At 37.6% G+C, this 23,219-nt stretch overlaps 1 protein-coding gene across 1 annotated transcript in view; it reads left to right on the forward strand.

The window, feature by feature from the left end:
* Btaf1 (B-TFIID TATA-box binding protein associated factor 1) overlaps positions 1-23,219 on the forward strand; it is a 90,337-nt gene that overhangs the window by 16,835 nt on the left and 50,283 nt on the right. The window contains exons 2-12 of the mRNA XM_038332091.2: positions 653-776; positions 3,837-3,951; positions 5,855-5,998; positions 10,452-10,615; positions 13,212-13,348; positions 17,007-17,136; positions 17,604-17,672; positions 19,903-19,992; positions 21,490-21,585; positions 21,674-21,850; positions 22,893-23,033. Of these exons, the coding sequence (XP_038188019.1) occupies positions 653-776; positions 3,837-3,951; positions 5,855-5,998; positions 10,452-10,615; positions 13,212-13,348; positions 17,007-17,136; positions 17,604-17,672; positions 19,903-19,992; positions 21,490-21,585; positions 21,674-21,850; positions 22,893-23,033 (1,387 nt within the window). The remainder of the gene's footprint in view (positions 1-652; positions 777-3,836; positions 3,952-5,854; positions 5,999-10,451; positions 10,616-13,211; positions 13,349-17,006; positions 17,137-17,603; positions 17,673-19,902; positions 19,993-21,489; positions 21,586-21,673; positions 21,851-22,892; positions 23,034-23,219) is intronic.

The raw sequence follows: 23,219 nt of genomic DNA on the forward strand, positions 1-23,219 counted from the left end.
TCATTAGTTTATTATTTAGACAAGGTCTTCCTACGAAGTCCTGGCTGGTGGGAACACTTTATGTATACTAGGCTGGCCTCAAACTTATAACCTGCCTCTACCTTCCTCCTGAGCTAGGAGTTGTGCCTGATCATCCTGTTTTCTTTTTACCCTGAATTATAACCAAGCCATATTATTTGCTTTGCAAGTTGCATTCCTTTTTTTTCTGGCTCTTCTTAAATTTCATTTATTTATGTATTATTTGTGTATTTTTGAGACAGGGTCTTCTCTGTTGCCCAGACTGGACTAGAACTCACTATATAGCCTAGGTTGGCCTTGAATTTGTGACAGTCTTGCCTCAGCCTTCCTAAGGCTGGGATTATGTGAGCCACCACCCCCAGTTTATTGCTGGCTCCTGTTCCTTCTTCCTTATAGCTATGGCTATAAGATCTTTTATTTCTATTTTTATTTATCTTTTAATTTTTGAGACAAGGTTTTGCGTAGCCCAGGTTGGCCTTGAATTTGCTCTGTAGCTGTGGCTGTCCTTGAATTTTTAATATTTCTGCTTCTTCTCAGGTAATGGGATTATAGGTACATGCCACCATGCCTGGCTCCCAGCATAGCACTTTGTTCAGGGGTCAGATTAACTGTTATCTTTTTGATCTTGTTATAGACTCGATCGTCTTTTTATCCTACTGGATACTGGTACTACTCCAGTTACAAGAAAAGCTGCTGCACAGCAGCTTGGAGAAGTAGTGAAGCTTCACCCTCATGAACTAAATAATTTGTTATCTAAGGTAAGAACTTAACTGTTTTCTTAATGTAATGTAAGTATCAAGACTTGTCCATGGGTAGAGAAACAACAGAAAAGGTAAAATCACCCTAAGTAACCTGGTGTTCTCTGAATTCCACTAAATATCTTTAGTTCTTCAAATAGTTTTTCAAAGTTGTTATTTGTTTGAAAGATAAAAAGTATTTAAATCAATTTTAATTCTTTAAGAGATCTGTCAATATTGAACCTTTTGCTTGAGTAACAAATTTGAATCTGACCCAATTTGGTAATGAACTAAGTTGTTACTCTGGTTTGTTAGCAGTATAACTTGTTCTTAATGGTGAATAATTATATGATAGTTGGTAGTTTTCAAAAGCTTATGGCAATGCTTGAATATGTAAGACGCTAGTTGAGCTGTTTGGGATGGGACATTTTTGCTTTGATGGGTCAGTGTTTCTGTAATCCTAACGCATGTCTTTTCCTATGTATTTTTGCTTAACTGTGGATATGTTGACAAATGGCATTCAGAGTAAAGTAGTAATACTTTGGGATGGTGGAAGCAGGGAAGTGGCAGGAATTAGAATAGTGTTTTTTTTTTTGTTGTTGTTTTTGTTTTTTGTTTTGTTTTGTTTTTTTTTTTTTTTTTTTTTTTGCTTTTTGAGACAGGGTTTCTCTGTAGCTTTGGTGCCTGTCCTGGAACTAGCTCTTGTAGACCAGGCTGGCCTCGAACTCACAAAGATCCACCTGCCTCTGCCTCCCGAGTGCTGGGATTAAAGGCGTGCGCCGCCACCACCTGGCTAGAGTAGTGGTTTTTAACCTGTGGATCGTGACCCTGTCAGGGGTTCACATATCAGATTATCCTGCGTATCACATATTTGCAATTCATAAACAGTAGCAAAATTACAGTTAGAAAGTAGCAATGAAATAATTTTATGGCTGGGGGTGGTCACTACAACATGAGGAACTGTATTATAGGGCTACAGCGTTAGGAAGGTCAAGAACCACTGATATAGAGGACAGGGTGAGGGCATATTGATTACCTAGACATTGGAAGCCCTGAGATAGTCTAGTGACTAATAGACTCTAGTCTAACCCTCTCCTTTCATTCTGATGCATAGGAGTCAGTTATGTCTCCTTTCAACACACACACACACACACACACAGTATGTGTGATTGGTGCCATAATTGCTAATATCTGGAATTCTTAACCAAGGTGCAGATGGAGAGACAGATTTGATACCTATAGGTCCCACATTCTCAGAATGGAAAAGGTTACATATTAGGCATTATTATACTCATCTGTAAGTTGAGTGGAGAGGCATATGTATTTCTTATTATTATAAGAGAAGAAATGGAAAACTGTCTTCCAAGGTCTTTTTCTCCTTTTTGGTTTTTTTGAAACAGGGTTTCACTGGTGTAGCTCTGGTTGTTCTGGAACTTGCTCTGTAGATCAGGCTGGCCTTGAAGTTACAGGGGTCGGCCTGCCTCTGCCTCCAGAGTGCTGGGATTAAAGATGTTTGCCACCACTGCCCCAGCAACTTAATTTTAAAATGTTTTTATCATGACAGAAGGACATCATAGCCCTTTTAGCAGTTGCTGTAACACATACTCAATATTTAGTCACATGCTCAGCTGTAGCAGCCATTAAACTAACTTTGTAGATTTGTCTGTTTGAATATTTTTTTTTTTTTTTTTTTTTTGGTTTTTCGAGACAGGGTTTCTCTGCAGCTTTAGAGCCTGTCCTGGAGCTAGCTCTTGTAGACCAGGCTGGTCTCGAACTCACAGAGATCCGCCTGCCTCTGCCTCCCAAGTGCTGGGATTAAAGGCGTGCGCCACCACCGCCCGGCTCTGTTTGAATATTTTGTGCAAAACAAATTGTGCTGTGTGATGTAGAATAGGTGTTTATATTGTAGCGTGCTTTATTCATTCTTCTCTATTGCGAAGTGTTAGTTAATTCTGTGGCCATGAATGGACAATACACAGTGTGCTGCCTCCTGCTGCTCATCAGTCAGGGGCATTTGTGTTGTGAAAAATACTGCCGTGAAAACTTACTTACAATTTTTTTATTTTTTATTGTGTGGGAATGTGTTTCTTGGTGTGTTCTGTTTCTCCCCTCTCTCCCCCCTTAAACAGGATTTCTCTGTGTAATAGGCTGTTCTGGAACTTGCTATGTAGACCAGGCTGGCCTCGAACTCACAGAGATCCACATGTCTCTGCCTCCTCAGTGCTGGGATTAAAGGTGTGGACCACCATGCCAGGTTTGACACTTGCTTTTCCTGTGTGGGGTGTGTGTGTGTGTGTGTGTGTGTGTGTTTTGATTTGGAGCCATGTTGGGATGTTTTGAGACAGAACCGCAGAGGCTTGGAGATCATTGAATAGGGAGATCTAGGATTATAAATGCTAGCCACCATTCCTGGTTTATTTCTTGGGTTCTAGGGATTATTGGATTTATATCTTCATGCTTGCCTGGCTAGGAGCTTACTTATTAACTGAGCTATCTTGCTAGCCCAAATTTGTTTTTCAGTGTGTTAAATAGCTATGTTATTCCTAAAATGCCTTTAAATATTTTATCCCGCCCCCTCTTTGTTTCTTTGAGATGGGGTTTCTCTGTGTAATAGCTCTAACTGTCCTGGAACTTCCTTTGTAGATCAGGCTGACCTCAAACTCACAGAGATCCACCTGCCTCTGCCTCCCTAGTGCTGGGTTTAAAGGTGTGCACCACCACGCCTGGCTTCTCTTTCCACTTTTTAAGATGCTAGTGAAGGCAAGAGAAATGGCTCAGTGGGTAAAGGAGGATGCTGCCAAACCTGATAGCCTGAGTTCAGTTCCTGGAATGCTGATAGTGGAAGGAGAGTACTGACTTCTGCAAGTTGACCTTTGACCTCCACACATGCACACACAATAAATGTAAAAAAAAGGATAATATTTTCTTTGAATGATCAAACTTTATGAATTAGTTTAATAATTATAAATGTTTTATATGTATTTGAAGGATTCCAGATTATAAATTAATGGCAAATTAATATTTTTCTGGTTACCTGGGACAAATTATTGATATGTAATTATTTTATTTTATAATTTTAAGGTATTAATATATTTAAGGAGTGCAAATTGGGATACTCGGATTGCTGCAGGACAAGCTGTTGAAGCTATAGTGAAAAACGTGCCCGAGTGGAATCCAGTGCCAAGAACCAAACAAGGTGCCTTTAAAGTGCAAAAGTAGTTTGAAATCAGACATAACTGTAGAATTAACTACAGTGTGAAGTATTAATAATTTCAATTTTGATTTAAAGACTTAATTTACACATTTTCAGGTTCACTTTCCTGGGAAAGAATATTGAATAATGTTTTTTGCCACTAAACTTAAAAAAAGAAACTTCTGGGTAAACTATTTTCATATGTATTTCCAAATATATTTAATCCTATAGGGTACTAAATTTATTACCTCCCTCACAGGGATGAATACATTGTTTGGAAGTTCATATGATGTGATATTTTCTAAACTTCAGCATAATTATGTATGAATATTTGGTAAACTAACTCTTTAGTAATGTCCTTCTCAGTGTAGGGGTTTTGTCTTCTGGTTTGTTGTTTGATTTTGTGGTATTGAGGGTTGAACCCTTGTGGATGCTGGGCAGGAATTCTACTACTGAGTTATACTGCTCTCCCACATTAGTGTTTGTTGTTGTTCTCTTTGAATGTTGTATAGAGGTAAAAGGTTGTAGTACTTATTTTATGATTGCCTCTACTGATAATTTAAAGCAAATCATGTCTTTGAGTCAATATAAGGCATACAGTTATTTCTTGTTTTTTGTTTTTTCAAGATGGTATCTCATTGTAGCCTTGACTGTTCTGGAACTTACTCTGTAGACCAGGCTAGCCTCAAACTCACAGATTCATCTGCCTCTGCTTCCTGAGTGTTGGGATTAAAGGCATGAATTACTACTGCCCAAGGCAAACAATTTAATTAAGTGATTTTATTTTAATTAATTTATTTTTTGAGATAGGGTTTCTCTGTGTAACAGATATGGCTGTGCTGGAACTTGCTTTTGTAGACCAGGCTGTTCTAGAACACAGAGAGATTTGCCTGCCTCTGCCTCCTGAGTGCTGGTTGAGTTTGTTTTCTTATTCTAGCATTGTACAGTACTTCATAAGATATAATAAATATTCCCTAAGTGAGAATCCAGTAACAAGCAGCTAGATTCATTTTAGTCTTTTTGCATAATAAATCTTGTCTTTCTTAAAGTTTTTGTTTTTATTTTCTGATGTTATTTTGAATTTTTGTGTTAATTTGTCTTTTATCAAATGTAAAACCAAAACCTTTTCAATTACAGCTCCTTTTCCCTGGTTATCTTGTTAGATGGACACGGAGCAACTTATTTTATTGAATTAGTTACACTAGCATTAAAATTTATAGTGAGACTGCTTATCATTACTAGAAAACATTCAGAGTTTTATTTATTAAGTTAACATATTTATAGTTTAGTTTACAGTAAATGACTGAAAATGCCAGATTAACTGTTGTCTTAGTAAGCAGGTATAGTTTAGCGTTTACAGCTAACCTGTTTTTGGAAAGAATGGAGAACACTTTGAAGATATTCTTGGGTCTCAAATGGATGTAGAATTTTTCAATAGTTCGTCATGAGTTTACAATTAGAGTGTGGAAAATAAGTTCTGTTTCTATCTTAGCTATTCCTTCGACATAGGGAGGGATGATGTTAACTTATTTGTGAATACATTTTATACATGTTGTCTTCTGATTTAGCAGTATAATAAACTCATACTGTAACTGGAGATTTTAAACCCTTAAACAGTAAATTAAAGTATGATATTTAACACATATGTCAACACGGAAATGCTTTACTTTATATAACATGCTTTCACAGTTGGGAACTCACATCCACTTACCATCTGATGATTCGTAGAAGAGGAGTCACCAAGTTAATTGTTTCACAGATAACTAAGAGTAATTGTAGATAAATCATAGTGGTTTTTCTATTTCTTCACTTTTCTTATTAGCCGATACTGCAAGTAATGCTATGCCATGTTCTTTGATTCTGCACTTTTGACTTTATGGTCAAATTGATATTTTTAAACTTCTAGAACCTACAGAAAGTTCTATGGAAGATTCATCTACTACAGATCGATTAAATTTTGACAGATTTGATATATGCAGATTGTTACAGCATGGTGCATCCCTTTTGGGGTCTGCTGGTGCAGAATTTGAAGTCCAAGATGAAAAATCAGGTTAGTAATAGTCCTGAAAAAGTCTGAAATTTTGCTGTCAAGCTGATTTATAATTTGGTGTGCTGTTTAATATATAAGGAATCATGAAACATAAATTGTATGAAGCTTTTATGTGTAGGGGAGTTATGGGTAGACAAAGTAACCAACAGTGCTTGTTCTAAAGCTGGAATAATCAGAACCAATATAGAATGTGGCAATGCTTTTATAATTCTGGGAATTTGAAGGTTATTATATTGTTATCTTATATTTCAAGTAGTATTGTATCTTGTGCCTATGTGCAAAGTGAAAAATTCAAACCAGACCTTGGCAAGGTACATGGCTTATCTTTAAGCTAAGAGAACGTATCAGACAAAGGTGACTAGATGCCTGAAGTGCGGTGGCTACCATGCCAGCAGCTCCTTGCGAGGCTGAAACAGGATCATTTGAGTCTTGGAATTCGGGATTAGACTGCAACAAAGGGAGGCTCTGCCTCAAAAAACCAAAAAACAGTGGTCACAGGAAAATAAATGTTTTCTTACTCAAGATTGTGACTTTTGAGTAGAAAAACATCTAAAGTTTTTAATGGATTTCTGTAAAGAGGTTGTTTCTTCAAATGGGGTCAGGGTGTGGTATCACACACTTTATTCTTTTTTAAAAATATTTATTTATTTGTTTGTTTATTATGTATACAATATTCTGTCAGTGTGTATGCCTGAACGCCAGAAGAGGGCACCAGACCCCATTACAGATGGTTGTGAGCCACCATGTGGTTGCTGGGAATTGAACTCAGGATCTTTGGAAGAGCTGGCAATGCTCTTAACCTCTGAGCCATCTCTCCAGCCCCCCTCCCCCACTCTTTATTCTTAAGCCAGCCTGGTCTACATAGTGAGTTCTAGGCCAGACAAAGCAACACAATGAGATTTAAAAAAAAAAAAAAACAATAGATGTTATCAATATGATTTTGATTATGGTCTGTGTCTTGTGGCCATTTATTTATTTTATTTTGTTTTTGTTTTTTTTTCGAGAAAAGGTCTCTCTGTAGCTTTGGTGCCTGTCCTGACCAGGCTGGCCTGAACTCACAGAGATCCACCTGCCTCTGCCTCCCAAGTGCTGGGATTAAAGGCATGGGCCACTACCGCCTGGCATGGCCTTTTATTTATTTATTGTGTATGTATGTAGGGTGAAGGGCTTGTGTGTTATGGTGCTCATGTAGAGGTCAGAGGAAGTATTTGGTTCTTGCTGTCTGATATGAGTTCTAGGGATTGAACTCAAATTATCAGGTTTGATGGCAAGCACCTTTATTATGTATTTTATGTATGAGTGCTCTGCCTGCATGTATGTCTGCATGCCAGAAAAGGAATTGGATCTTACCCAGCAAGCACCTTTATTGACTTGCCTAGAGCAGCAACCTTCTGCTTTGTTTTCTGTATTACCATGAAGTGAATTGCTGATCAGGTGGTATTTCTAAGTTTTCTGTAGCTCCTGCACTATTTCATATTACCACTAACAGTGAACGGGGATTTCAGTTCTTTCGTGCTCTAGCCAGAACCTTCTTTTTTTGGCATGCTAGGGACTGAACTTAAAGGCATAATTCATTCTATAAGATTCAACAGTGAGTTACACTCCAGCCTTTTTTATTTTTCTTTTTCCCCTTTGGTTTGATTGTGTGTTTGTGGGGTATGTGCACACATGCATGCCTGAGGGCCAGAAGTTAGCTTCATGTTCTTAGTGGTTTTTGAGACAAGGTCTCAGTTTTTCCTCAAACTCACTGATGTGACTGGGCTGGGTGGCCAATGAGCTCCAGAGTCCCATCTCTACCTCTTTATCACTGGGGTTATAAGTGTGTGCTGTCAGACCAGGGTTCTGGAGGCTTGAAATCAGGTGCTACCTCTCTAGCCCCCATTTTCATTATTTTGATAGTAGTCTTTTTGTTTGTTTTTACTTTAGGTTTTTTTTTTTTTTGTTTTTTTTTTGTTTTTTTAAGACAGTTTCTCTGTAGCTTTGGAGCCTGTCCTGGAGCTAGCTCTTTTAGACCAGGCTGGCCTCAAACTCACAGAGATCTGCCTGTCTCTGCCTCCCAAGTGCTGGGATTAAAGGAGTGTGCCACCACCGCCTGGCTTGCTAGTAGTTATCTTAAGGATATGAGAGAGTCATATTTTATGGCTAAATGATATTTCATTTTGTGGACACCATATTTTATTTATTCTTTCCTCCTTTGGGTTGTTTCCACTTTCTGGCTATTAAGAATAAGCTTCTCTCAGGTCTGGGAATATGGTTTACTGGTTAAAGTTTTACTGCTCTTGTAGAGGATCCGTATTTGCTTCTGAGCCAGCATGTCAGGTGATCAGGCCACCTGTAACTCTAGCTCCAGATCCAGTGCCTCTGTCCTGTGCGCATATCCCCCCATACACATGATTAAAAATAAAAATAAATGTTGAAAAGAATAAGTTACTATAAATCATTCATTTACAAGTTTCAGTATGAGCAAATATTTTTATTTCTCCTAGGAGTAGAATGCTGGGTCATACTAGCCATGTTTTTCTGTTAGAGAAACTACCAATTTTTAAACAGTTAGCTCCTCCATTTTATCCCCACCAGCAGTGTATGAGAGCACGGCCTCTTCACAGCCTTACCAGCGCTTCACTCTCTCCACACCGTGGCTGTGAGCGCCAGCCTGTGGCTGCCATTGTGATCTCCAACTGACTAGTGACAGTGAATATCCTCCGTCTTATATTGTGGTTGTTGTCCATTTTAATCTACTCTTTGGAAAGTTTCTTTATAGAAATGCCTGTTTAGGGTCTTTTCTCATTTTAAAATTTGTTATTTATTATGAATTGGAAGCATTCTTTGTATGTTCTAGATACAATGCCTTATTAGATATATGACTTGCATATTTTCATTTATTCTGTGGGTTGCCTTTTTATTTTCTTGGCCATATTTTTTTTCTTTTTTAATGGTGAGCTGTGGATCAAATCCAAAGCCTGGCACATATTTTGCTAATGCTCTATCACTGAATTAAGTCCTTTTTTAAAATTTTTATTATTATTATTATTTTTTAAGAGGGATTTCTGTCCTGGAACTAGCTCTGTAGACTAGGCTGGCCAAAAACCCACAGAAATCCACTCGTCTTTGCCTCCTGAATGCTGGAATTAAAAGCATGGGACACCACCACCTGGCTGTTTTAATTTTCTTAATGGTGTTCTTTGAAGCATAAGATACAATTTTGTTAAGTCCAATTTATGTATTTTTCAATTTTGTGTGTGTGTCATATGTAAGAAACTTCCTCCAAAGAATTTTCCAATATGAATTGTTCTAGTTTTTCTTTTTCTTTTTTCTTTTTTTTAACTTTGGCTTTTGCCATATGTAAGATTGATTAATGTTCGATTTTAACAAGATTTTTGTTTTTGTTTTTTTAGACAGGGTTTCTGTGTGGAACCCTGGCTGTCCTAGAACATACTGTAGACCAGGCTGACCTAGAACTCAGAGATCCTCCTGCCTCTGCCTCCTCCCAAGTGCTGGGATTAAAGGTGTGCACCCTCACTGCCCAGCCCAGCTCTAGTGGTGTTTTAGAATAAAAGTATTTTTTTAATAGAACTTAATAAAATAGCTGTTTTAAGGCCAACTTTTAAAATTTTTTTGGTTTTTTCGAGACCAACTTTTAATTTTTAAAGATTTATTTATTTTTATGTATATGAGTGCTCTATTGATTTTATGCCAGAAGAGGGCATTGCATTCCGCTGTAGATGGTTGTGAGACACTGGTTGCTGGGGATTGAATTCAGGACCTTTGGAAGAGCAGCCAGTGCTCTTAACCACTTGCCATTTCTCCAGCCCCCAAGTTTCAATTTTTTAAACAGTCTATTTACTTAGAGTCTCACTATGTAGCCCCTCTAGCTGGCCTGGAAAGTAGAGGTTTGCTTCCCTCCTGGACTCTGAGATTAAAGATAGACGCTGCCACACCTGGCTCTTATTTATTTAATTAAAAAATATATCTTATTTTATATGTGTATGGGTGTACACCCACCTTTGTGACTGGTGCCTGAAAAGGCCCCAAGAGGACATCAGATCTCCTAGAACTGCTTTTATAACCTTTTTAAAACTGCTGTTTGGCTCTAAAAATCAAGTGTAAGTCCTCTGGATGAGCAGCCAGTGCTTTAGCCCTAAAACCATCTCTCCAGCCTGCTCAGTTTTTATTTTTGAAATGACACTTTTTTGGTATAATTTTGTTTTACTGTTTTTCATTGAAAGATATGATATTTTGCTTGTGACATTTCAAAACTTAAATCAACTTTGTATCCTAGACTTACCCCTACTGCTGCCTCAGCTTTCTGAGTGCTGGAATTACAAGCACGTGGTACCACTCGCAATTAACCAAGCAAATGTCAGTATGTGTTTTTTAATGTGGTGGGAGTCTGATCTGCACATAAGAAAGTTCTAACTAATTTAGAGAGAATGTATTTCTTTTCTGTTTACAGGTGAAGTGGATCCTAAAGAGAGAATAACACGTCAACGGAAATTATTACAGAAGAAACTTGGACTTAATATGGGAGAAGCAATTGGAATGAGTACTGAAGAACTCTTCAACGATGAAGATTTGGATTACACCCCAACTTCAGCAGCTCTTGTAAACAAACAATCTGTAGGTAAAACATTGGGTTGATTGCAAGTAACAGCACAAACGTTTACTACACAACTGAACCAAGAAATTTCTGTAGACCAAGTATTGTGTGTATGTCCATTTAGGCCATATTGACCATTCACTACTAAGTATAGCTTAGTATATCAGTATATGTAGATTAAACACATTTATGTGCGTAGTATATGTATGTGTTCATGTGGGTGTATGCATGAGTTTTTCCAGGTACATTTGTATGTGTGTGTTCTTATGTGTAGAAGTAAGGTCAAATTTAGTATCTTCTTTCTTGATAAGTTGCCTCAGTTTTAGAGACAGGGTCTCCTTTGAACCTGGAGCTCTCCATTCACTAGGTTGTCTGGACAGTGAGCTCTAGGGACTGGTCAGTCAGTCTCCACCTGGCATGCCTGACTTTGACATGAGCTCAAGTCCTCATGCTTACACAGTGGACACTTGATTGACACTCTTTTATGACAGTCTCATTCCAATTTGTGACTGAGTCATAGTTTTACTTTGTCCTATTTTTTTCCTTTATTCTTTCAATTCTCAGTGGACGCATATGAACTTTTAAAAATTAAATGTTTTTATTATTTTAGAATTTTATAGAATGTATTTTGATCATAGTCACCCTTAAGTCATCCCAGATCACTCACACCTCCTTCCCCATTTCCCCCAGTGCAAGCTAACTTTATTTTGGACACTGTCTTTTGAAGTGCGAAAGACTGTGACTCTGTTTCACATAGAAGTGCAGTGATAGAAGTGCAGTGTTATGTTTCAAGAGGTTCATTACTCATTCTCCTATCCTCTAAAACCTGTAAAGGGCCCTTTTGCTCCATTAATATTTCCTGCTTCTGGTCAGGTACAGTGGCACATGTCTATAATTCCATGACTCTGGAGGCAGAAACCAGCCTGGGGTACAGAAAGAATTCTAGGCTAGCTTGAGCTCAGGGCAAGACTTGTCTTATCAGAGAGGCTTTGGTCCTAACAGGTTGGTCTTGCATGTTGAGGTCCCTTAAGGGAAGTTTCTTAAAGGTTTGTGTTATTGGGCTGGAGAGATTGCTCAGAGGTTAAGAGCATTGCCTGCTCTTCAAAGGTCCTGAGTTCAATTCCTGGCAACCACATGGTGGCTCACAACCATCTGTAATGAGGTCTGGTGCTCTCTTCTGGTCTGCAGGCATACACACAGAATATTGCATACATAATAAATAAATAAATATTTTAAAAAAGTTTGTGTTATTATCTGCTGTTATAGCTGCACTGTCACATGCCAATGGTTCCTGGTTCCAAGACAACATCACCACATCCACATTAATATTCCTTACTAGTTGTGAATTATATAATTTCAGTTAATTCTTAGGATAGATACAGAAAGGAATTTCTTTTCTTTGTCCCCTCCTCCTCTTCCCCCGAGGCAGTGTTTCTCTGTGTAGCCCTGGCAGTTCTGTAGACAGGCTGGCTTCTAACTCACAGAGGTCCACCTGTCTCTACCTCCTGAGTGCTGGGATTAAAGGAGTGCACCACCACTGCCCAGCTTCAGAAAGGAATTTTTAAGATAATTTTTATTATATAAACACAGTATATCTTTCTATCTCTGTGTGTCTCTCCCTCTTCTGTCTATGATACTTCTGCCTCTGCCTACAGAGGGCTAGGATTCTTACTTACTATGTTGCTTAGGCCCAAATTCCTGGACTCAAGTTTTATCCTCTTGCATCAGCCTCCTGAGTAGACAAGCACCTTAATATTTGCTTTTTATGCAGTTTTTATAGTGTTTCCAATGTATAGAAAAAGATCAAAAGAAGCAGGAAGTAGTTAAGATGAAAGGATCATGTGACTAAGTTGATGACAGCATGCTGGACCAGCAAGTCACTTAAGGTTATACTTTTTTTTAAGACATGATAAGCATTGGTTTCTTTTATTGAAAATTTTATTTTCAAAACTTGATTGTATAATTGTTTTGAAGACTCAGCTCTTCAGAAACCCTCTTTTTGTTAGGATTATTTATGCCACACTTGTAGTATAAAAAAGTTATGAAACAAGACTTAGTCTATTGGGAATTAGATAATTAAGAAGGAATTTTTTTGAAAGTTTTAGTTATTTTTTGAGACAGGGTCTTTCTATGTGTTTCCGACTGTCCAGGAACTCAATAGACCAGACTTACCTCGAACTCACATATATCATCTGTTGGGATTAAAGATGTGCTTTTTGTTGTTGTTGTTACTATTTCAAACAATTTTTATTACTGGTTTTGCTTGTAAGTTTGCTTGTTTTGATTTCTGTTTTGGACTTCTTCCTTTTTTTATTTTTTATTTTATTATTTAAAAGCCATTTTTGGTTTTGAGACAAAGTCTTACTAGGTAGCCCTGGCTTTCTCATCCTCCTCCAGCCTTCTAAGTGTTGGAATTTTAAGTGTTCTAGTACACAGGGCTTGAGGGTAAAATCATAATACAGCCATACAACACAGTAGTGTAATATTATTAAAAAGAATGTTCACCTCTATATTAATTTCTACATTAGGTGTGCTGCTATACACCTATTTCTCTCATAAGATTGAAATTATAGATATTTTAATTTCTGACAGTTTAAACTTGTTTTATTTTTTTAGACTCTTCAGGCAGCTGAATTGATAGATTCAGAATTCCGAGCAGGAATGAGTAATAGACAGAAGAACAAAGCTAAAAGAATGGCCAAGTTATTTGCCAAACAGAGATCCAGGGATGCAGTAGAAACAAATGAGAAAAGGTAGTAATCTCTTTATTTACTTGAAACAGAAATTGTGCTTGATTTACAGATAAAGATTTTGATGATTTTTATTCTGCTGAATGGTACTGTGCTTGTATTGTTTTTCTCAAGACATAGAGTTTGCTGTTGCTGCGAAATGAGATTTCTACAAATCTATAGGAGTAGAATTTTTTTGTTTTGTTTTTATTAATTTTCCTCAGTGATTTTCAGCATCACATAAAGACTGAAGACCGACAAGGGAAGAGAATTCCAGCCACAGGGAGTATTAGCGCCTTCACTGTGGAGTATTTAGGATGGAGATCATTAGAGAAGGAATTCAGAATGCTGGTCTAAGGATGATCAGTCAAGATGATAGGCTTCTTAAGATAACGTACTGTCATGGTGTTTTCCCTTGTTCTTTAGTTTGGGGCTGTGCTAATAGCTGGTGATAATCCAGACTTGCTCGGTTAATCTTTTTGTGGAAAAGAATTCTGAAGTAGAGTAATTGTCTTATTGACTTGAATTAATAAAAGTGATATCTATCCTCAAAGGGTAGCTAGTTCAGAATTACATCTTTAAGATTGGTCTCTGAAAGTGCTTATTATAGATTCTTGGGCCCCTTGTATCTTTTATTTATTTATTTGTTTGTTTGTTTGTTTATTGTTTTTCGAGACAGGGTCTCTCTGTAGCCTTGGAGCCTGTCCTGGAACTAGCTCTCGTAGGCCAAGCTGGCCTCGAACTAAGAGATCCGCCTGCCTCTGCCTATTGAGTACTGGGATTAAAGGCATGTGCTGCCACCGCCTGCCTGCCCCTTATATCTATTAAACCTGAGTCTAATGGTGTTCAATAAATGTTTGAGCAAGTTGTGAATTAGTAAGTATTGCAAAGTATAAAAGTAGGTCTTTGTAGATGGTGATACTTCTCTTTTTTAAATTCAATTAAAGTTGAAAAATGTTTACAGTGTTTAAGAGCTAAGCAAAAACAGATGTGTAATAAACTTATTTGTTAGAAATCCATGCTTGAGCCAGACAGTAGTGGCTCATGCATTTAATCCCAGTGCTTGAGGCTAGCCTGGTCTCCAGAGGGAGTTCCAGGACAGCCAGAGATAAACAGAGAAGTCCCGTTTGGGGGGGGGGGGGAATAAATAAATAAACCACCCCCCCCAAAAAAAAGAAGAAATCTATGCTTGGGATTTGTTGATGTTTTTGTTTTGTTTTTTTAGATTTATTCATGTATTTTATATATGTTTTGAGCCACCATATAGTTGCTGGGAATTGAAATTCAAGACCTCTGGAAGAACAACCAGTGCTCTTAACCACTAAGCCATCTTTCTAGCCCCCAAGTTCTAATTTTTTAAAAAAATTATTCATTCAGAGAGAGTCTCATTATGTTGCCCTGTCTGAGTCATCCCTCCAGCTCCAGTTACTTGTTTTTTTAAAGTGTAAACTTTAGTGAATTTGTTAACTATGGGATTTTTAAAAGTGAACAACTGGTTAAGGTCATAGACATTGAATATCCCTAAGCCAAAATGTTCAAAAATCTAAAACTTTGAGCATAAGTTTCTGATTCCAGAGGATTTTAGATTTTTGGTATTAAAGAGACTCATCTAATAAAGCCTATGCAAATGTTTTCAAATTCAGTAAAGTTTAAGAGCAGAATGTTTCTGGTCCCAACTAGAAATATTTTGTATATACCTATATGTGTGATGCATCATATTAATGATAATAGTTAAAAGGGGGGGACGACATAATAAGGAAAGTGTCTTAGTCACTGTTCTATTGCTGTCAAGAGACACCAGGACTAAGGAAACTCTTATAAAAGAAAGCATTTCTCCAAAGGCTTGCTTCCAGTTTCAGCGATTTAATCAATTATGGTGGGTATCATGGCAGCATGCATGGCACTGGAGCAGGAGAGATACATTTTAATCCACAGGCTGAGGAGAGGGCGGTTGGCATGGGCGTTTAAAACCTCAAACCCCACCTACCAGTGATATACTTCTTCTAACAAGGCTACACCTCCAAACCCTTTTAAATAATACCATTCACTGGTGGCTAAGCGTTAAAATATCTGAGCCTATGTGGGTCATTCTTACTCAAACCACCACAGAAGAGGAAATAAGGGAAAAGAGTTTGAAAGATTTGATTGGATGGTCTAGAAGGCCTTCACAGAAGTTAGAATAAAGATCTAAAAGAAGGCTCTTAACTGTCTAGGAAGAGACACTCCAAATGCAATTTTAAAGTCAATATCTAGAAGTAGAATTATGCAGTCTTTAAAGATGTAAGATGATGTACCAGTATAACATGATAGGAGAGAATTAAGGAAAGAGCAGAGGGTGAGGTGACAGAGTCTTCAACCTCTTGATGATTTTATAGAACAAGTACCTGTCCAAAAGTTTACACAATTAAGATGCAGAGACCGAGCCCTGGGCATGGTGCTGCACACACACCTTTAATTCTAGCATTGGGATCTGAGTTTGAGGTCAGCATGATCTACAGAGCTAGTTCCAGGACAGCAGAGAAGTCTTGTCTCTAAAAACAAAACAAAAGATGTAGCAAGAGGGAGATATTCAGAGAAAGTAAGTCTGTCTATACTTTTGATTTTTCAAGACAGGATTTTTTTGTGTAACAGTCCTGACTGTCTTAGATCCCTCTTTTGTGGACCAGGTTGGCCTCAAACTCTGAAAGATCTGCCTGCTTTTGCCTCCTGAGTGTTGGGATTAAAGACCTGCACCACCAATTCTTTTAACGATGTATAGAGGTAGTTTGTGTTTTGTTGGTCTATTGGCTAAGATGACCTTGAGTTCATCATGTTTTTACCTCTCCTTGGTGCAGGGGTAAAAGGTGTGTGCTACCACAGATTAAATAAAAGTAATATTACTTACCTTTTCATTTTTAATATTTATTAGGCTAGCCTTTGTTTTTTTTTTCAAGTTACAAAGCAGTACTTTTCTCAAATGTTCTGCATACTTTTTATCAGTGGTCAGATTCTGAATATTTTTAAAATTATTGCTAATTTTTCCATACAGTATATTTTAATCATATTCTTTCAACAAATAAGCATAATTATATTACTTCGCATATTAGTTTTCTCTAGGTTGCAAAAGCTTAAAAATGTTAATGCCATGCGTGGCTAGACTTAAGTTGTTGAGTTAAAAGAATTTAAAATTAAAAGAAAGGGAACTAACTGGTTATAGAGATGAAAGAATGTTAGTCTTGAGATTCAATTTCAAAGAAAAGATTTACCAACTTAAAGACTAGTGGGTTTTTTTTTTTTATACTTTATTGTTTTTAATTGAGCTATACATTTTTTCCTGCTCCCCCTCCCAATTTACTCAGTAGGTCTTGTCTTTCTGTCCTTCCTAAGCAAATCCATATATTTCTCTGTTAGGGACGTCTTTGTTTAGGTAATAGGGTATATTTTGTTCAAAAATATTAATGAGTTCATTTTAGTTGATTTTTCTAAAAGTAAGCTACGTAAGCAAAATTGATACATCTGTGAAGATGATGGATTTTTCTTTTTCTTTTTTTTTTTTTTTTTGGTTTTTTCGAGACAGGGTTTCTCTGTGGCTTTGGAGCCTGTCCTGGAACTAGCTCTTGTAGACCAGGCTTGGATTTTTCTTATATGCATTGTGTATCGTATTTTCCTTCATTTACTTTAAATTTGGTAACTTCTTTTTTAGCAATGACAGCACTGATGGAGAGCCAGAAGAAAAGAGACGGAAAGTAGCAAATGTTGTTATTAATCAAACTACTACTGATTCCAAAGTCTTGGTTGATAATGTTCCAGAAAGTTCTTCCTTAATTGAAGAGGTATATTGAAATTGTTTATAACTTTTAACTATTATTATTACTATTATTATTTGTATGGATGTTTTGCTGCATGTAAGTTTGTTTACTACTTGTATGACTGGTGTCCTTGGAGGCCAGAAAAGGGTATCAGATGCCCTGAAACTGGAGTTATAGATGGCTGTCACATGGGTGCTGGAAATAGAACCTGGGTTCTCTGGAAAAGCAGCCAGTGTCTTTAACCACTGAGCCATCTCTCCAACTCCTCTTTATCTGTTTCTTAACTGTGTATATTAAGAATATTCTATAATTTGTCAACCAAGAGAAATTTTATTTGTGAATGTCTTAACACTTCATTAGTAAAATGTTTATTTTAAAAATTTAAAACTTTGTACTATTGCTAATGCTACAAATAAATGCACTTCATTAACTTTCTTAAATTATTAGTATAAAGCTTTGATGTAGTTGTTAATTATATTTTTCTTATTTAGACAAACGAATGGCCTTTGGAAAGTTTCTGTGAAGAACTTTGCAATGATCTTTTTAATCCCTCCTGGGAGGTAAAGTATCTTCTTAGCTCCATTTGGTGTAAAGTAAGGAAACGATGCCAAGGATAGAAAACGTGCTGAGATTCTTATTTTCCCCTTGGGTGTCTCTTAGGACTTAGGGCATATTATATTTATTGTCTCTCTCTCTCCTTTATGTGCGTATGTTGGAGTGGGGGTGGGGTTGAGGCGGCGTCTCATCATGTAACTAGCTTTCTTTGAACTCATAGAGATTCCTCTGTCTCTGCCTTCTGGGTGCTGGGATTAAAAGTATAGTCTACCATACCAGGCTTGACTTCTAAGTAGAAATTTTTAGATTTTTTTTTTTTAAAAATCATTTTATCCTTTATATTTTGAAACAAACTGTCATTTCTTTTTATTCTTTTGGCTACTATAAAAACTTGTATTTTCCTTATAGACAGTAAAATATGTTATTTTTCATTGAAAATAGACAGTTTTGGGGAATAGGATGGCAGTCTCATTGTAGTTAAGGATGGTTTTGAACATGTGATATCTTGACTCAACCTCCTGAGTTCTGGGTTTACAAGTATTCATTGTATCATGTCTACAGTGGGCAGTTTTGATTTGCTAAAATGAGTAATTTCAGTGCCTGGGTGTTTATTCTGTGTGTACAGAAGCATGTGTGTACCATACTCAAGGCTCTAGACTCACACCTCAAGATCACTCCACCACCAAAACAAAACAAAATAGTTTTGAGTTGAGATTAGGTACATCCAGGGTGGTAAGGCCATATACAGGGTGGAAGTTTTCCAACCAGTTTCAGAAGTAATTTAGACTCCAAAGTATTACTTTAATGAAAACTTCAAACTTTTCCCAATATGTAGAAAAAGTGAAAATGAAGCCTTAGGATGAATTGCTAATTGGTCATCTCAGACCTTTGGTTATCTCTTGAATTAACAAACAAGACTTTGGGGCCAAGGGATGTAGCTCATTGATATAGCACTTGTATGAGATCCTGCCTGGGTGTTATTGTCAACATGAAAAGAAAAAGGAAAAGAAAAGGAGGGAAATAAATCCTACTGTTGAGTACTTTTTGAAGTTAAGTAAGTCTTCGCTCAGATAACATTTTAAATGAACGAATATAGTGTCAGTGGCTCCCCCCCCCCCCCCCCCCCCCCCCGGCAGATAACACGTAAGAGTATCCTCATCTATGAGAATGGTGCTTTATCCATGGGCTTTAAGGAAGCACTATATTATTATATTAGACAACTTGGGAAAATTCTTTACTTTTGAACTTGACCTCACTTTCTTAAAAAAAAATTTTTTTTATTTATTTATTATGTGTACAATATTCTGTCTGTGTGTATGTCTGCAGGCCAGAAGAGGGCACCAGACCTCATTACAGATGGTTGTGAGCCACCATGTGGTTTCCGGGAATTGAACTCAGAACCTTTGGAAGAGCAGGCAATGCTCTTAACCACTGAGCCATCTCTCCAGCCCCCTTGACCTCACTTTTTAATGCGTGTACTTCTAAAATATTTAGTGTTTGGGCTATACAGAACAATATATGAAAATTTCTTTCTCGTGCTGTTTAATTCTAGAGTGCAGGTGGAGGCTGGGGATGGGTATAAGAGCCTGGCTAGAGTTAGAATAACCATTTTCTTGCTTAGCTTTTTTTATTTCTCTTTTCTTGAGACAGGGTTTCTCTGTGTAGTACTACTGGCTGTTCTGGAACTCACTATGTAGACCAGGCTGGCCACGAACTCACTGAGATCCACCTACCTCTGCCTCCCAGGTTCTGGGATTAAAAGTGTGCACCACCACTGCCTGGCTTTGCTCCACTTTTAAAACCTTCCACGTAACCAAAAACGTTGTGAAATAAATATATGTAATTTGTCTCAGTTGAAAAACTTAGTCCTATAAGGTAACGCTTATTTTACTTCCTTTGTATCCCAGTACACAATGCATGTTCGTAAAAGCATGATTGTAGGCCAGATGTGGTGTCACATGCCTTTAATCTCAACATTTGGGAAGTAGAGACTGGCCAATCTTTGTAGGTTCTTGGCCAGCCTTGTGTACTGAGCAGCTTTCAGATCCTCTAGGGTTAACAAAGTAAAACACTGTATTAAAATGAAAGAAGGAAGGAAGGAAGGAAGACATAATTAGTTTTAATAGATGTTTCTGTAACATCAGCACTGACTGAAAAACATTTTCATATTAAAGAAAAGTTGAACTTCTTTAAACATTTGACCTCTGATATTTCCTTCCTGGGTTTTTTTTTTAGATTCGACATGGGGCAGGTACTGGACTTAGAGAAATTCTTAAAGCTCATGGGAAAAGTGGTGGTAAAATGGGAGACAGCACTTTAGAAGAGGTAAGTATATCTCTATCAGTATATATCAGTATATCAAAATTATGATTTAGTTATTAGTAGTCAGTCTCTCTTTCCAATTTAGGGGAAGTAACAAATGTTACGTATCATTAGAGTGGACATGCAAGGGGAGAGGAAGCACTGTTAAAAGGTTAAAAAAACAAAACAAAACCAAGCTGGTAGTCATAGAATACATCTAGGGATCAGAGAAATTCAGAAGGACGAGTGCAAAAATTATAGAAAGAAGAGCATTTGAGCAGGATATAATGCAGTAGAGAATAGTTAGGTAGAGGAAATGGTGATGCCGCAGAGCAACAGTTAGGTAGTGAGAAACACTGGAAACAGCATAGCTGAAGTGACTTTCTTTTGTATTGTTGGAGGTTGGGGGTGCTTTGAGACAGTATCATTGTTTAGTCCTGGATGACCTGTAACACCTGTTTACCTTTCTAACCTGGAACTCACAGAGACCTGTTTGCCTCTGGGTCCTGAATGCCTATAACCAGTTTTTTTGAGACAGGGTTCTCTACAGAGAACCTTTTTTTTTTGTTTTGTTTTTTTTTTTTTTTTTTTTTGTTTTTTGTTTTTTGTTTTTCGAGACAGAGTTTCTCTGTAGCTTTGGAGCCTGTCCTGGAACTAGCTCTTGTAGACCAGGCTGGTCTCGAACTCACAGAGATCCGCCTGCCTCTGCCTCCCGAGTGCTGGGATTAAAGGCGTGCGCCACCGCCGCCCGGCTTACAGAGAACCTTTGGAGCCTGTCCTGGAACTCGCTCTGTAGACGGCTGGTCTCAAACTCACAGAGATCCTTCTGCCTCTGCTTCCCAAGTGCTGGGATTAAAGGCATGTGCCACCACCAGTTGGCATAATTAGTTTTCTTAAGAGTACAGGTAACTTAATAGAACCATGAATAGAAGAATTTTGATATAGTGTTTCTGAATATAATTATCAAAGAAGACATGTTTACATTTAAAGATGGTGTGAGGAACTCTTCTTCTCTTAAGATAAATCTGTTCCAGTATTGTATTTTTTCTTTTTTGGCCTAAAAGCTGTATTTTTATTTACTTTTAAATTAATTTATTTATTTAATCTATCTATCTATCTATCTATCTATCTATCTATCTATCTATCTATCTATCGTTTTTCTTTTTTTTTTTTTTGGTTTTTCGAGACAGGGTTTCTCTGTGGCTTTGGAGCCTGTCCTGGAACTAGCTCTTGTAGACCAGGCTGGTCTCGAACTCACAGAGATCCGCCTGCCTCTGCCTCCCGAGTGCTGGGATTAAAGGCGTGCGCCACCGCCGCCCGGCCTATCGTTTTTCAAGACAAGGTTTCTCTGTAGCTTTGGTGCTTTCCTAGAAGTAGCTCTTGTAGACCATGCTGGCCTCGAACTCAAAGAGGTCTGCCTGCCTCCACGTGTGCCACCACTGCCTGGCTCTACCACTTCTATTATCCGCCTAATACAGAGTTGATTTTTACCTGTTATTAAAAATGATTGTATCTTAATAGATGATTCAACAGCATCAAGAGTGGTTGGAGGACTTAGTCATTAGACTCCTTTGTGTTTTTGCCTTGGACAGATTTGGAGACTTTGTTTCTGATGAAGTAAGTATCACCTGAGTGAAGCTTTGCCCAGATTGTAAACTCTACATAAGTACATTTTCTGCATATGTAACTTCTTTCTGTTTTCTAGGTTGTAGCACCAGTTCGTGAAACTTGTGCTCAAACATTGGGTGTGGTTTTAAAGCACATGAACGAAACAGGAGTTCATAAGACAGTAGATGTGCTACTGAAATTACTGACCCAAGAACAATGGGAAGTTAGACATGGTGGTTTGCTGGGAATAAAATATGCTTTGGCAGTTCGTCAGGTAAATAACTCAGTTTGGAAAGTGCATGTGAGATTTTTTAGTCATGGGTGTTTTGTTTGTTGTGATGAGTATCCTTGATCGCTTGATTGTTCCTTTGTTTTATGATCTAGGTATATAGCTCCACCTGGCCTGGACCTTGCTATATAGACCCAGGCAGGCCTCATAGAGTTGCAGAGGTAGTTCTGCTTCTGCCTCTTGGGTTCAGAGATTATAGGTGTGTGTTGTCATGCCTTCTTGACAAAGTGTCGCAGAAAAAAAGATGTCTATCAGAGTCGGACTTAGTTTGCTCAATATAGTGGTTTCCAAGTCTCTTTCTGCAGTTCTCTCTTTTATCCTTTCTTTTCTTTTCCTCCTTCCCTCCTTCCTTCCTCCTTCCTTTTTCCTTCTTTCTTTTCTTCTTTGGCTGGGTTTCTCTGTGTAGCCCAGACTGGTCTCGAACTCACAGAGATCTGCTTCCTCTGCCTTCTGAGTGCTGGGATTAAAGGCATGCACCAGCATCATGTAGCTAATAATCTTTTTTTTAAATATGGTCTTATTATATAGTCCTGGCTGGTGTAGAACTCACAGATATTGGGATTATAGGTGTGTGCCATCATGACCAGCCTTTAGTGCTTTATAGCTTTTTTAAAAATTAATTTATTTTTTATTTTATGTGGATTGGTGTTTTGCCTACGTGTGTGCCTGTGTGAGGAGAGGATGTTGGATTCCTGGAACTGGAGTTCCAGACAGTTGTGAGCTGCCATGTATGTGCTGGGAATTGAAGCCGGGTCCTCTGGAAGAGCAGTCAGTGCTCTTACCCACTGAGCCATCTCTCCAGTCCCAGTACTTGATAGCTTTAATGAAGTATTTAATAAAGCTTTTAATAAAGTATTGGAATCTTCTCTAGTGGGATTATTTATGTAAGCTTCTGCTAACTTATCTTTTTTGTTTGTTTCTTTCCAAATACAAAAATATTGGAATATATGTTCAAAGTTAATAGAGATGTTTGAACACAGTAATTATTCCGTAGAAAATTAGCCTGTTTTGGTGTACTATTTTGCAGGATGTAATTAATACTTTATTGCCTAAAGTTTTAACTCGAATAATTGAAGGACTCCAGGACCTTGATGACGATGTCAGAGCTGTTGCAGCAGCATCCTTAGTGCCTGTAGTAGAAAACCTTGTCTACCTTCAGACACAAAAGGTAAAAAAAGATTTTTCAGCATTTTCCTCCTATAGTGCATGTTTACATTTGGGTATGGAATAGTAGGAAAAACATTAAGTTCTTATTATTTTATCTCCTACACCTTTTATAGAAATTCTCTTGTTTCTAACAAGATACATGCACGCTTGATTATGTGTTGTCTTTGGGAACAGTGAGTTGTGTACT

This window comes from Arvicola amphibius, chromosome 1 (genome assembly GCF_903992535.2).
Source record: "Arvicola amphibius chromosome 1, mArvAmp1.2, whole genome shotgun sequence".
NCBI classification, from domain to species: Eukaryota; Metazoa; Chordata; class Mammalia; order Rodentia; family Cricetidae; genus Arvicola; species Arvicola amphibius.